This window comes from Pavona decussata, unplaced genomic scaffold (genome assembly GCF_977016875.1).
Source record: "Pavona decussata unplaced genomic scaffold, jaPavDecu1.1 SCAFFOLD_291, whole genome shotgun sequence".
NCBI classification, from domain to species: Eukaryota; Metazoa; Cnidaria; class Anthozoa; order Scleractinia; family Agariciidae; genus Pavona; species Pavona decussata.
This window is the reverse complement of record NW_028145690.1, coordinates 382205-397146: the sequence shown is the minus strand read 5'-3', so window position 1 is coordinate 397146 and position 14942 is coordinate 382205. Positions and strand designations below refer to the sequence as shown.

At 38.2% G+C, this 14942-nt stretch overlaps 3 protein-coding genes across 3 annotated transcripts in view; 1 reads left to right on the top strand and 2 right to left on the bottom strand.

Moving 5' to 3' along the window:
• Positions 1 to 14942, bottom strand: part of LOC146454971 (uncharacterized) — a 394059-nt gene that overhangs the window by 38497 nt on the left and 340620 nt on the right. The window lies entirely within an intron of this gene.
• The window catches only part of LOC146454983 (uncharacterized), a 146278-nt gene that overhangs the window by 19221 nt on the left and 112115 nt on the right, over positions 1 to 14942 (bottom strand). The window lies entirely within an intron of this gene.
• LOC146454989 (uncharacterized) lies at positions 2316 to 13541 on the top strand. Its single transcript, XM_085094845.1, has 7 exons — positions 2316 to 2381; positions 6216 to 6261; positions 6543 to 6587; positions 8555 to 8592; positions 8734 to 8804; positions 8978 to 9375; positions 9986 to 13541. Exons 1-7 carry the CDS (start codon positions 2316 to 2318, stop codon positions 12697 to 12699), a joined length of 3378 nt encoding a protein of 1125 aa, XP_084950971.1. The 3' UTR covers positions 12700 to 13541.

Here is a 14942-nt window from a genome sequence, read left to right as displayed (position 1 = left end):
AAAAAAAAAAAGACACAACTGCCAAACGATTTGAGAAAATGAAACTTACCATCCAAGCAGGCGGAAACAACTCTCAATGATAAAACCGTTAGAAAAATGTAAAGCTGGGGCTTGGAATCTATGATTTTCTTTCGTTTCTATCGAAGCTGCACCGACAACTCGTCGGCTACAAATGTTGATTTTTGAAAGGAAGCGCAAACAGATAGCTTGTCGATAGCAACTTATTGTTCTCAGCACCAGTAGAGTTTTAGCGTAGGTTTATTTGAACATCGCACCTGTCATTTTAAGCCAATGAAAATGCGATCAGTTGGCATCTAGACAGTTCTCTCGTCAGTTGAAAACAGGAACTTGTCATTAGCTAACTTAACGAAGCTATTTAAAGATGTTTGTTAAGATTTTAGAAGGAAGACAACTGTGTCTGTTTTCGACTTTTTTTTGGCAAAAAAAGTTAAGAGAAAAAGAAGAAATGTTAGAAAGGGAAGGAAAAACGGAAAGACACTCTTCCTCATTACTATTTGAAACACTGTATTGAAGTCATCATTTTATGGCTTTCATTGTTAACTAAGGTTGTTGATTAATTGAAGGCTGCAATTTGAAAACAATCATGGCGAATTTTGTAATTTTAAAGCACGCTCGTTCGTCTATACAGTAGAGCTTAGAAATTACTTATTTGGGTCAAAACAAAATTGGTCAAATTAAAACGACAAAACAAACGTGTACTTGACAAGAAAGTTTTTTCACCTGTTAAAGAACTCCTCAGTTTTTCGTAGATACATTTATGTAGGTAATGAATCTAGCGTTTCTCGCTTCTCATCAGAATGAAATGTAACTTTACCGCATGAAAACTAAACATTTTGTTATTTACACAGAAAAAGTATCTCTACAGAACACACCATGCAGCATCTTAGATCTTTGTGCTACATTAATTAGCTGTTTTTGCGTTTTGATTTAAGGCTGATATTTCTTCTTGATAGCTGCTTACGTAACGGTAATAAATCCAATAACGGATGAATATGGCGTGAGTTCACGAACATTTATTGTCAACTCAGACATGAAACAGTGACAACTTACTTCAAACGGGGTAATTTCCATCAGCGAATTCAGCTTCTGAGCCAAAAACGAGAACCGATATTGAAAACAATTTATTTCTATTTCTGAACTTCCGCAAATGGAATGTTACAACCCTTCATCTGGCTTTCGTTGTTGACTGAATTTTGAAACGTGCTTTCCTTGAAGAATTAATCCTCTTTTCTAAATCACAAAACGGCCTTGCTGTGGTCTTCCAAATAAATAAAAGTTGTCAAATATGTCAGTACGCGGAATTTTTTGAACAAACTAAAGATACAAACAAAGAAGAAGAAGAAGAAGAAGAAGAAGAAGAAGAAGAAGAAGAAGAAGAAGAACAAGAACAAGAACAAGAACAAGAACAAGAACAAGAACAAGAACAAGAACAAGAAGACGAAGAAGAAGAAAAAGAAGAATTTGAGGAAATGGATATTAAGCTTACAACCAAGCAGGCTGTCGCAACCTTCCGTGATTCCCCTTTCCTTTTTTTCTATGGTGGTTGCTATGACAATTCGTCGGCTACAAACGTTGATATTTAAAAGGAGAATGCCGCCGAATAGATCTAGATAGCTCGTCCGTAGAAACAAATGTATTAAGCACCAGTAGAATTCCGACGTTTGTTTAAGCAGGACGCTATTACTTTCAATTAGTTTAGCGGACGGAAAGGTGATGAGTTCAAATGAAGACAGGAACTTGTCATTTGTTAATTCAAACTGCTTGTGTCTTAGTTATTGTACTCTCTTTGAATTTTTTTCCTGAATGCCCTCTCAAATTATTATAGAACTCATTCTAAAACGAGCCTGATTCGTGTCAAAAACATATTTATGCCCGCCAACATCAGCTCTATTACTATATTATATGATTAGAAACAACTCGGCTCTACGTGTAAAATATCCTCATTAATTGCGGCATGCATCGGGTTAAATATCAAGCCTCTAAATACAACAAACTAGAATATGTTGAACATTTTTTGAGAATTACAAATGGCGTTTCCTTTTTAATATAAAACTGAAATATGTCTAGATCATTCTTACGCAATTTAGGTTAACAGCAGGAATTTGGCAACCTGACATTTCTAACAATTACAATAAAGGTATTTCAAGATAGGAACGGCACTATCATCGATACTTGGGTCGGTATAATTGGCAGATCCCTTTTTAATACAAAACTGAAATACGTCTAGATGATGCAAACGTGATGAAAATATTTCCAAAGGGTAGAATATTGCGTGAGTTTTAAAACACCTAATCATGTCAACAATCATTCTGGTAAACGATGAAGCTGAAATAGATAAGAAACCTTTGCTGCTAACTCAGGTTTGAAATTATGACATAAAAACTCGTTATACAAGTCTCGCGATATCTCCGAAAAAAAGGCAAAAGCTGAAAGAAAAAAAAAGACACAACTGCCAAACGATTTGTGAAAATGAAACTTACCATCCAAGCAGGCGGAAACAACTCTCAAATATAAGATCGTTAGAAAAACGTAAAGCTGGGGCTTTCCAGAGTCCATGATTTTCTTTTGCTTCTATCGTAGCTGCACCGACAACTTGTCGGGTACAAATGTTGATTTTTTAAAGAGGAGAGCGCAAACAGATAGCTTGTCGATAGCAACTTATTGTTCTTAGCACCAGTAGAGTTTTAGCGTAGGTTTATTTGAACATCGCACCTGTCATTTTAAGCCAATGAAAATGCGATCAGTTCGCATCTTGACAGTTCCCTTTTCAGTTCAAAACCGGAACTTGTCATTAGCTAACTTAAAGAAACTATTTAAAGATGTTCGTTTGGATTTTAGAGTGAAGACAGCCGTGTCTGTTTTTAAATTTTTTTTGTTTTGCAAAATAAGTTAAGAGAAAAAGAAGAAATATTAGAAAGGGAAGGAAAAGCGGAAAGACACTCTTCTTCATTACCATTTGAAGCACTGTATTTGCGTCATCACTTTATGGCTTTTATTGTTAACTAAGGTTGTTGATTAATTGAAGACTGCAATTTGAAAACAACCATGGCGAATTTTGTAATTTCAAAGCATGCTCGTTCGTCTATACAATAGAGCTTAGAAATTAGTTATTTGGGTCAAAACAAAACTTGTCAAATTAAAACGACAAAACAAACGTGTACTTGACGTGAAAGTTTTTTCACCTGTTAAAGGACTCCTCAGTTTTTTGGTAGATACATTTATATAGGTAATGAATCCAGCGTTTCTCGTTTCTCATCAGAATGAAATGTAAGTTTACCGCATGAAAACTAAACATTTGTTATTTACACATTAAAGGTATCTACAGAACACACCATGCATTATCTTAGATCTTTGTTGCAACTAAAGGGGTGTCAGTAAAACGCGGGGTCTGGGCCGGGGTCGGGGTCGGGGTCGGGGTCATTTTTTTTATTTTTTTTTTTCTTTCTTTCTTTTTTTTTTTTTTAACATCACAGGTCATTTGTGGGTCAAATAAGGATTAAAGCCAATATAAAAAAGTTAAGTCTCTAAAGCTTACTAGCTTAGAATAGGCCTTCCATGATCGTGCTCGTTTGTTACAGTCAACCCTTGTCACGCGTGACTATTATTTCCGAGAATGAAATAAACATGTGTTCGAATTCCTTTGTAAAGCTCGGCATTTGAATAGAATGTAAAACATTTCTCTGGAAATCTTTCCGAAAAAGACGCATTGACTGACAAAAAAAAAAGATTCAAAATACTTGAGAGACAATTGTTATTCTTGAAATACTTGCGTTGTAATATAAAGAAAAATTCATAGTTTTATACCGTCAATAAACTAGGGAAACGAGAACTCTGAAATCTCATTGCCGACATCAAAACTGACATGTAAATAGGCCTTATCACGGTTTTCGACGCCATTTTGACGAGTAGGCAAACAGGCTTGAAATAACAGTGTTTGTATGGAAATCCGATGTCAAATAATTTTCATAAAACATCGCTGCTAAAAAACTCAAGAATTGTCTTTTTCGGAAAGATTTCCAGAGAAATGTTCTACATTCTATTCAAATGCCGAGCTTTACAAAGGAATTCGAACGTATGTTTATTTCATTCTCGGAAATAATAGTCACGCGTGACAAGGGTTGACTGTAACCAACGAGGACGATCATGGAAGGTAGCGGGGGTGTTCATGAGTTCATGCACATTCTAGTTCAAGAATTTGTTAGTTCAAGGAAATATATTGTCTCGTAGAAGAATAAAAGGTAGTCAATTCACGGAACCAATGTCCGCCAGAATACGGAACTGCATCGAGTGTTGTCACCGATGACCTATTCTAAGCTAGTGAGCTTTAGAGACTTAACTTTTTTATATTGGCTTTAATCCTTATTTGACCCACAAATGACCTGTGATGTTAAAAAAAAAAAAGAAAAAAAAAAAAGAAAAAAAATGACCCCGACCCCGACCCCGACCCCGGCCCCGGCCCCGGCCCCGGCCCCGGCTCCGGCCCCGACCCCGCGTTTTACTGACACCCAAATAAAATAATAGTAATATATTCATTAGAGAAAAAAAAATTTTCTTCTTGTTGAGATAATATATTCGTTATTCACCAACGGTGCAGAGGTGAATGATACACTGAGCATTATGGAAAGGGTTTTCGGTCGTTTTTCCCGCGAAAATGGACACGTGATCAACCATCGCCCTACACTACACGTTGGATGGACGGGAGTTTTACAAAACGAGCGTGATCGTGGAAGGCGGCGGGGGTGTTCATGGTAAGTTCTTGCACATTCTAGTTTTTGAATTTGTTAATTTAAGACATATACTCGTACCAGGTATGTTTTGCTTCGTTTCGCATTATCTTAGATCTTTGTTGCAACTAAAGGGGTGTCAGTAAAACGCGGGGTCTGGGCCGGGGTCGGGGTCGGGGTCGGGGTCATTTTTTTTATTTTTTTTTTTCTTTCTTTCTTTTTTTTTTTTTTAACATCACAGGTCATTTGTGGGTCAAATAAGGATTAAAGCCAATATAAAAAAGTTAAGTCTCTAAAGCTTACTAGCTTAGAATAGGCCTTCCATGATCGTGCTCGTTTGTTACAGTCAACCCTTGTCACGCGTGACTATTATTTCCGAGAATGAAATAAACATGTGTTCGAATTCCTTTGTAAAGCTCGGCATTTGAATAGAATGTAAAACATTTCTCTGGAAATCTTTCCGAAAAAGACGCATTGACTGACAAAAAAAAAAGATTCAAAATACTTGAGAGACAATTGTTATTCTTGAAATACTTGCGTTGTAATATAAAGAAAAATTCATAGTTTTATACCGTCAATAAACTAGGGAAACGAGAACTCTGAAATCTCATTGCCGACATCAAAACTGACATGTAAATAGGCCTTATCACGGTTTTCGACGCCATTTTGACGAGTAGGCAAACAGGCTTGAAATAACAGTGTTTGTATGGAAATCCGATGTCAAATAATTTTCATAAAACATCGCTGCTAAAAAACTCAAGAATTGTCTTTTTCGGAAAGATTTCCAGAGAAATGTTCTACATTCTATTCAAATGCCGAGCTTTACAAAGGAATTCGAACGTATGTTTATTTCATTCTCGGAAATAATAGTCACGCGTGACAAGGGTTGACTGTAACCAACGAGGACGATCATGGAAGGTAGCGGGGGTGTTCATGAGTTCATGCACATTCTAGTTCAAGAATTTGTTAGTTCAAGGAAATATATTGTCTCGTAGAAGAATAAAAGGTAGTCAATTCACGGAACCAATGTCCGCCAGAATACGGAACTGCATCGAGTGTTGTCACCGATGACCTATTCTAAGCTAGTGAGCTTTAGAGACTTAACTTTTTTATATTGGCTTTAATCCTTATTTGACCCACAAATGACCTGTGATGTTAAAAAAAAAAAAGAAAAAAAAAAAAGAAAAAAAATGACCCCGACCCCGACCCCGACCCCGGCCCCGGCCCCGGCCCCGGCCCCGGCTCCGGCCCCGACCCCGCGTTTTACTGACACCCAAATAAAATAATAGTAATATATTCATTAGAGAAAAAAAAATTTTCTTCTTGTTGAGATAATATATTCGTTATTCACCAACGGTGCAGAGGTGAATGATACACTGAGCATTATGGAAAGGGTTTTCGGTCGTTTTTCCCGCGAAAATGGACACGTGATCAACCATCGCCCTACACTACACGTTGGATGGACGGGAGTTTTACAAAACGAGCGTGATCGTGGAAGGCGGCGGGGGTGTTCATGGTAAGTTCTTGCACATTCTAGTTTTTGAATTTGTTAATTTAAGACATATACTCGTACCAGGTATGTTTTGCTTCGTTTCGCTTCTTGGAAGATTAAAAGTAAAAGGTAGTCAATTCATGGAATCGAACGTCCGCCAGAATAGACCTGCATCGAGTGTTGTCACTAATGACCAAATTTCCGAAACTTTTGAGACTTATTTTAATAATTTTTATAGCCCTTAATCCTTAGTTGACCCTAGTGGATGTCTTAATATTTGAATAACTTATGGACTTTTATTCCAGATGTTATTTTGATATCACCTGATTCATCAGATGTAGAGTCACATGGTAAGAGGATATGTCACTGATCCTTCTTTGCAACCCTACCAACCGAAAATGTCTTCCATAGAGATGTTACAACATAATTTTATTGCCTATTTTGAGTTACTGACATTGACTTGAAGCAAAGTGTGCATCAGAATGATAACAACTGTTACAAAAATTAATTCAACTCCGCGATGAAATCGGCAATCAGAAATTGCCCATTACATGACCTGTCCACGAATTCCGTGAGAATTCTTTACGCGAGTAGCATTATTAGATATTCGTAATTTTCTCATAGCTAACGGCAGAAAGGGAAAAAAAATATTTAATGCGCTCATAATTACGCTTGGACATCGTTATAAATGCCTGTATTCTTTAAGAAACGTTAAGATCTCTGTTCATTAATGCGAGGAGACCCGCACATAAGAGTGAGCCGGATGCTCGCTCCCCGTGGGGGGGGGGGGGGGGGGACTTTTTGATGTGGCCTCTAAGTGGACATGCCGCTGGACAGGCTGTGATTTTTTACCTCTCTGGCATGTAATTTTAAGCGAATTAAATCCTAGATTGTCCTAAATCTAGTCCTAATCTGTCATAAGTCCTACATTGTTGTCATTAATTATGGTTTGTCCTAAACAGGGTGGGTTTATTTAAATCTATTATTGATCTATTTGTCCTAACATGGTCAGAATTTGATATACTAAGAGACACCACCATACCCAGACATTGGTCAAGCATTGCTCCCCCCCCCCCCCCCCCCCCACCTCCGCACCTCCAGCACTTGCCTTATCTCTTAAGGGTTAAAAGTGTGGTTTTCTAACCTCTTAGAGTGTTCACTTACAAAGTGTTTACACTCATAGCCTTCATACCTTTTGGAGTAGAAATGAGATATATTTCATATGCGAGTGCCCTTTTAAAACCCTCCAAAAAACTGTCCATCTGTAAAGGTAAGAGGTTGGTGGGATTTTGTCTTTCCGGAGTCATTCCCTCTCCCCCCTTGGATTTTTTTTTTCTTTTTTTAGGATGCCTCCTTAACCCCCTCCCCCTCTTTACTTTTTAAACTAAGTAAGTCCTTTTATCAGAATCATTGTAACCTGTCTCCAACAAAGTATGTTTGAAAACTTGTTTCTAATGCCTATTTTAAATAACAAAAGATGATATGGCAATGTCCATATTGGCTTCATAAGTAAGTAACAAGGCTGGGCGTATGCTCCCCAGACAAAAATTCAATTTTAAACTTTGAGAATCACTAATTTATGTACTTTGACAGAGTAATGCTGGCTCGTATCGACAATGAACCTGTATCACTACTGGCAATATTAGTTTAATTGCTGCCAGTCAAACTCCTTTATTTGGGGGACTGGCTTCCTCAAATTCCACCATCTGGACCCTTCTAAAAAGAATTAACAGTTCCCAAAGTAGAGCATGTTTGATACTACTTGCATGATCAAAGTAACAAATTATGAACATGTCAGTTAATGTTTTGTTTTGGTACCTCTTAGGGATAAAATTTATTGGAGTCATTCCCACAAACAAGGTTTTGGAATTTTTTTTTTTTTTTTTCAAAATCTGACATACACACCTGTCACTTTTACATGAGAGTACCCCATCCCCAAACACAAGAGGAAATTCCTGTTTAGCTTAATAATTATTATTACTGACCCTGTGGCCTTCAAAAAGTTTTTCTTTTGAGACCACCTCTCCTCAAATGTTATAATAATTAATTATTGTTACATGACCTTCCATGGAGGTTATGGGTAACATTGATAATACCTTCATTGTTATTATAATAATAAGTGTTGCTTGTTCTGGCTGCAAGCCTTGTAGAGATTTACATTATTAATTAACTATCTATTTAATAGAACAGAGAATAACAATAAATAATTCTAAAAGACAGGGTTTGAAGAAAACATAATCTTTTTTCAGTGTCTACAAGTGTAGTTGAAAGATATTCAGTAGAGTTAATTGAACATGCTCATTTGCTCTTTCTGCAGATGTGTCCAGTGATGAAAACGATGAAAAGAAAGACTCAGTAAGTTATTTTAAAGACCATATTACACAGATTAATAATGTTGTGTCGGCAACAGCAGACGCATGCCCATGTATATGTGGATCAATATTTATTGATGCTAGGTATCACAGAACATGTTCACTTTTCTTTTTGGTCAATTAGGTGGATAAACTAACAACTAAGTTGAAAAGTCTTGAAAGTCCAGAGAAGAAGTTTAAAACATCTGTTGCAAGGTAGGTATTGGAAACCATGAGTTTTAAATAGGATATACATATACAAACTCTTAACTCTATATTATGTTATATAAATTGTAGTATACAATTCTGTTAATAAGCCCTGGGCTTATATTTTTTATACACGGTTAAGTCCCAGGAAGTCATGTTCTATTTGAATTTATTACTTATAGACAAGACTGGTACAATGACGATCCACAAACACCAGTCTATACTAGGACGAAAGCTGTGCTAGCACCAAAAGAAACAGTGGAGTTGTTGCTGAACTGTGGAGATTATGTAGACAGAAGCAAGATATGCACAGCACAGCCGTTAAGAGTTCAACACAACTGTGCATTCATTGTGGATCTCAGCAAACTGAAAGATACTGGGGATATCAAATGTGATGATCTAGGGTCTTGGAAGAACAATTCCTTCAAAAAGTTTGGTTTCTATATTGAAGATCTTGATGGCTACAATTTGGCCAGGTCAGTTGATGGGAACAAAGAATCCAAGGATCCTGAATATGCTTTGAGACGAGAATACTTCCAACTCTGCAAAGACTTCCGTAAGAGAATTGATACAGTTATTAGTAAGTATTACAATTTCTTGTCTTCTGAATAACCTTATCAGTGTATTTTGATAATGGGAAAGATGGTAAAAGTAGACCTCAAACATCTAGCAAGTAATAAAAAAAATTAGTCAGAGTTATCCAGAAGGTCAACAAGCATGGGACTACAAAATTAATAAAAATTTTAGGTCTGACAGGAATCAAACCTATAACCTCCCAGAAACTACCCACTGAGCTCAACAGACTAGTGGACAACTACTGCAGTTGTAACTATAATGGACTACTAACTTTCATTTTCCTCTTAACTCCATCTCCCCCTCCCCCCACCCCACCCCATGTAAAGTATTTTAAGTTGCAAATGATTGTACTCACACAAAGCAGATGAGTTCCTTACAGCTGCTTACTCTGTTTTTGTTTTTGCTGATGCTGGATTCCAAATTTGTAGGTACACTGTGAAGTGAGTAAGGGTGATTGTAATTGATCAGCCTAATTGTCATTTAAGTCTTGAGGAGACTTAAGTAACATGATTGATGCTGGTAGACTAGTGGGCACACAACCAAGGGGCTAATTATTGGGGGACATGTTTCATTGCATACAGTTGGTTATGGAACTATATTTTCATCTTCTTCAGAACCTGATAATACATTACATATGTTCTGCCTTGTACAGTATGCATTCACAGGGGATGAACATGCCATTGATGTGCCATCACATGGAAACTGCAAAACATCATCCAGAGGTTTTGTTAGAACCTTAGAAAGTACTAAGAAAGAGCTTGCAGAGGTATCCAATTTATCTAAACCCAAGGAAACATTTCACAAAGTAATACAGTTAGAAGCAAACAATAACTTGTGTAACATACGAAGTGTGGGGGCCATACCTAAGAGCAGGGAACAGGGGTCAAAGCTGCGAGATTACTCTAAAAATACAGATAAAAATATTTCTCATGCATGTACCACACCTTTTAGGGTTTCAAAAGACCCCTGGTATAATTTACTTTTAGAATGCAAGAGACAGGGAGACAATGGTACCTTTATCAGGTCTGTAAAACTTGCACCAGAGCCAAGTTGTGTACTTGCAACAAATAGGCAGTTACATGACCTTGCAAGGTTTTGCTGTGACCCTTTTCAGTACAGCCCCTTAACAGTGGATCCCACATTCAATCTTGGGCCATACAATGTGACAATTGTTACATACAAACACCTCGTTGTAAAGAATCGAAGGGATGGGAGTAAGCCTTGCCTTGTTGGTCCAGTTATGATTCATAGTAGGAAGACAAGAGAGTCCTACAGCCAGTTGTGCAGCACCATGAGAACACTTGAACCAACCCTTAAGAATCTTCTGGCATTTGGTACTGATGAGGAAAAAGCCCTAATAGATGCATTTGAGAGCAACTTTGATTCAGCTGTCCATGTCCTATGTACAAGACACCTTAGAAACACCTGCAAGACTCACTTCAGAAGTTTAGGTGTGTCAGAAACCATTCAGCAGCAGATGTTAAATGATGTGTTTGGAGCCACATGGGATGGAATTGAGCAGAAGGGACTCATCGATGCACCAACTGAAGCACAGTTCTATGAAATGTGTGAAAGAATGGGAGAAGAGTGGGCAACAAAATACCCTGCAGGTCTTGAAGCCTTTCAGTGGCTAAAGGAAAACAAAGCAAACGTTCTGGTTGAGAAAGCTATTGCACCAGTAAGAAGGCAGGCTGGTCTGGGTGACCCTCCAGGTAAGTTTTACACAAACCAATCTGAAAGTAACAACCACCTGGTTCAGAGTTTTGTACAGGAGGATACTGGGAGTAAGAAGGTAGATGAGTATGTATTTTGCAAAACGCTTGAGAAGTTGATTCAAAGGCAAACTGTCGACATCGAACTTGCAGTAACTAATCGTGGGCCATATGAGATCTGTGAAGATTATAATGATTTACTAATTATTTCTGAGGACAAATGGGTAAAGATGACCCCCAAACAACGTGCAACGGCCATTGCAAAAATACATTCCATTTCTTTGTCACAAGGTAATGTGAAGGAAAGCTTGACCACAAGCGTGGTGAGGCATCAGCAAACCTCACTTGAAAACAAACTTTTCCATGAGGGAGTAGACTGGATTCCAAGTGATGTTTTACAAGGAATGTCCCAAAAGGCTGAGGACCTGTTGCAAGACAGGAGTAATCTAGTGGTTGCACCAGGTTCACAAAACACCTTGGTAGTCCCAAGTCATTCTTGCCCACAAACCCCCAGGCTTGTTCACCAGCAGACCTCTGGACGAATTAGTTGTTCATGTGCACAGTACGCGAGTCTGAGCATATGTTCCCACTCTCTTGTTTATGCTCAGTACTTTGATGTTTTCCCGTCTTATGTAAAGTGGTTAAAATGCCAGAGACGGAGGAAAGGTGGAGACTCCATAAATATTTCTAATCTTGCAAATCATGGAATGCCTGCTGGTCGTGGTAGGAAAGGTGGAAGACTACCAGCCAAAAAAGTAAAACGCACTTTGGCAACAACTAAACAGCTCAATCAGTCTCCTCTTTATCCATCTTCAAATATAACTGGTAATGCAGTCATGCCTTTGAGTTTGGGTCAATCTTCAAGCAATCCTAGTCACACAGACATGCTTCTGAATCTGGGTCCACAGGCTCCAAGCAATCTTGGTAGTGCACGCACCGTCACGCCCCCAAGTCTGGGTCCACAGTCTGCAAACAATCCTGTTGATGCAAACACGCCCGTGAGTCTTGCTCCACAGTCTTCAAGCAATCCCGTTAGTGCAAACACGCCCCTGAGTCTGGGACCAAATGCTTCAAAGAACTATGGTAATGCCATTAGTGTAGGTTCTTTCAAGAATCAAGACCAATCTACAACGGTTGTTGTTGGCTTTTCGCCCCAAGAAACAATAAGTAATAATTTTATGGTTCAACAGTCTCTACCTGGTGCTGCCCACCAGATTTTCCCACTAAACCCACTCAGTGGAGCAGAAAGTCTCATGGCATTTCAGTGGCACTCTGGTATGTCACCGCATCAATACGAGTTAAAATTGTTACCTACAAATGTTCAAAAGTGTTATGGGTGTGGAAGGCCCTTTGTTGACAAATATAGGAAAGCCCCACACAATGTTATCATTAAACATGTTGACAGACGGGTAAGAGGTACGGACACTATGAGTAACCTACTTGTCAGCCATGACTTCTCTGCAACGTACTATCATCTAGATAGCAAACATGTCGAACGGAAAAACCCTTTGTTCAATAAAGTTGTTTTCATCACCAACAGTCTCTTCCTTCAATTATCTACAGACCAATTGGAGTTAATTCATCAAGGGGGCCTTATTATGCAGTTTTACAACTAGATTTTAAATACTGTGGTGTCCTGTACCAGATGAAGTTAAAAAGGACACAAAAGGCTCTGCTCTCTATAATCGGATCTCATTCAATGATTTGCCTGTGACACTATTATCATCTGGACAGAAATTAGTGGGACTCGATTCCAAAAACAAAAAGTGGAGTAACAAGCTTATGTACTTTTGAGAGCTTTCATGTGTTCCATGACTTTTTGGTTGCAAAGTTGAAATTTCCCATTAGACTTACTGGGCTGTCCAGAGTATTTCGAAGGTTTATGATTTCGGACTCATGTGTCACATTAATGAAAAGAGTTGACTGGGATTAATTCATAAAGCAACCTTGATATTCCAAACATGTAACTGATCCCTATTTTATATGGAAGCAAGATGAAAATAACCAAGGGTTTCAGGCCTGATTAAGGTGTAGTGTAGTCTCAAACTAACAATGTCATGCAGCCAGTAAGGACTAGGAAACACTGGATGCATTCATATTGTAATGATGATTAATTATACCTTGGTATGTTTTGTTGGAGTTAAAAGAGGGGTACATGTACAGTATTAAGTGGGTAACAAGTGAGTTATTCGTCACTTCAAACGGTTAGTATTGTTTCCCCAGTTAGGTTGTTGATAAAATTATTCACAAATAGTCGTTCGTGTCCGACAAGGCTTCTCATGTTTGAAAGTATTTAATTTCAGATCAGGCTTGTTGAGATGCCTGTTCGGCGGACTGTTTCACTTTTTTTCTAGCTAAGTTTCATGTCAAAGTTAAAGACGTGTTTTCATTAAATGGGAGAAGCCTGTTTTAAATCAGCAGTTACAACGTATTAGATTATCACTTTCTATTCAGTGAGTTTTGTAATAGAATACCTCACCTTCTACTTATTTTTCATTAGTATTCTTAAAAGGCCCGTTTCAGACGCCGAACTTTTCATGAGCCGAACCTAATGCATAAATTATTATATAACGTATTTAAAATTTAAAAAAAAAATAATAATAACAATAAAAAAAAAACGCTAACATTTCGATTGGTTTTGCTTCAAGTAAATTAAGTTCGGCTAATTAAGTTTGGCGTCTGAATCAAAAGGCGGGATTTTCGTGATTTAGGCCGACCTTAATTTGAATTAAGTTCGGCTCATGAAAAGTTCGGCGTCTGAACTGGGCCTAATATTGTTATCTTTGTAATATGAAACTTTGTGGATAAAATTCAAATTGTTGTGTTCAAATTTGCATCTAAATTTGCATTTAAACTAAAAAATGTTGTTTTAATTTTTGAAATCATTGTTCATCTGCTGTTTTTACGAATGTAATATTTGTTACAAACCAAATCAAGAACAAGCGATTGTACAGAAAATCAAAGAAAATGTTTTGAAATTTATGAATTGCGTTCGGCCAGACCAAGTTGTGCCACTTTCCTGTAGAACGACAGGGATTGCCTGCCCCCTCTGGAGGGGCGGGGGGGGGGGGGGGGGGGGGGGCAGGCCGCACTAATAATAGCACATACTGTAACATTTGAAAGATCCGTTGTACGTAATCGCAATCGCGAACTCAGCTATGATAGTAAACGAGGGCTCTTGTGTTGAAAGTTGCAGAGAAGGTTTAAGCATATCTCGAATGATAAGCACTGTGTAAAGTTGTGTTTCCAAATAAATAACTACCGTTGAAGCTAACATCATTCCTGTTGCTTTTAACAACGTTTAATTTGTTGCTCTGGTTTGAATATTATCAGATATTACTACCTTGTCATGTAAACATGAATTTCAATCTCTATAACTTCTATATGACGTACCTGCAAGTCCCATGCAACGGCCGCCGAACTCCAGACAAAGCAAACAGCGACGTCATATCCAATGACTTTACCCAAAACCCGCGTTACGTTAGGCTTGACCAGTTGATTGGCACTTTATGTAGCCGCATTTTAAATGTTTCCAAAATAAAAAACTCTTCAGACATCAACTTTTTGTCCTGTCGCTTTCCGCAATATTGATGGCAACACCGCCATCTTGGTTTGTAGAAACGAGCGCAGTCTGGGGAGAGTGTCTAAGCTACTGAGGGGAGCGGGAGTGGGGAGGTGGTGGAAAATTTTTCTCGCTCCCCCTCCCCGACTCAACTTATCCCAACTCCCGCTACCCTCGGTAGTTTAGACACTCTCCTCAGGTCGCACTAGCTTCTACAAACCAAGACGGCGGCAGTTCCATCAAAGCTTAATAACGGCTGTGCACAGTCTTTAATACCGAAATCGGCGCTGACCTAGA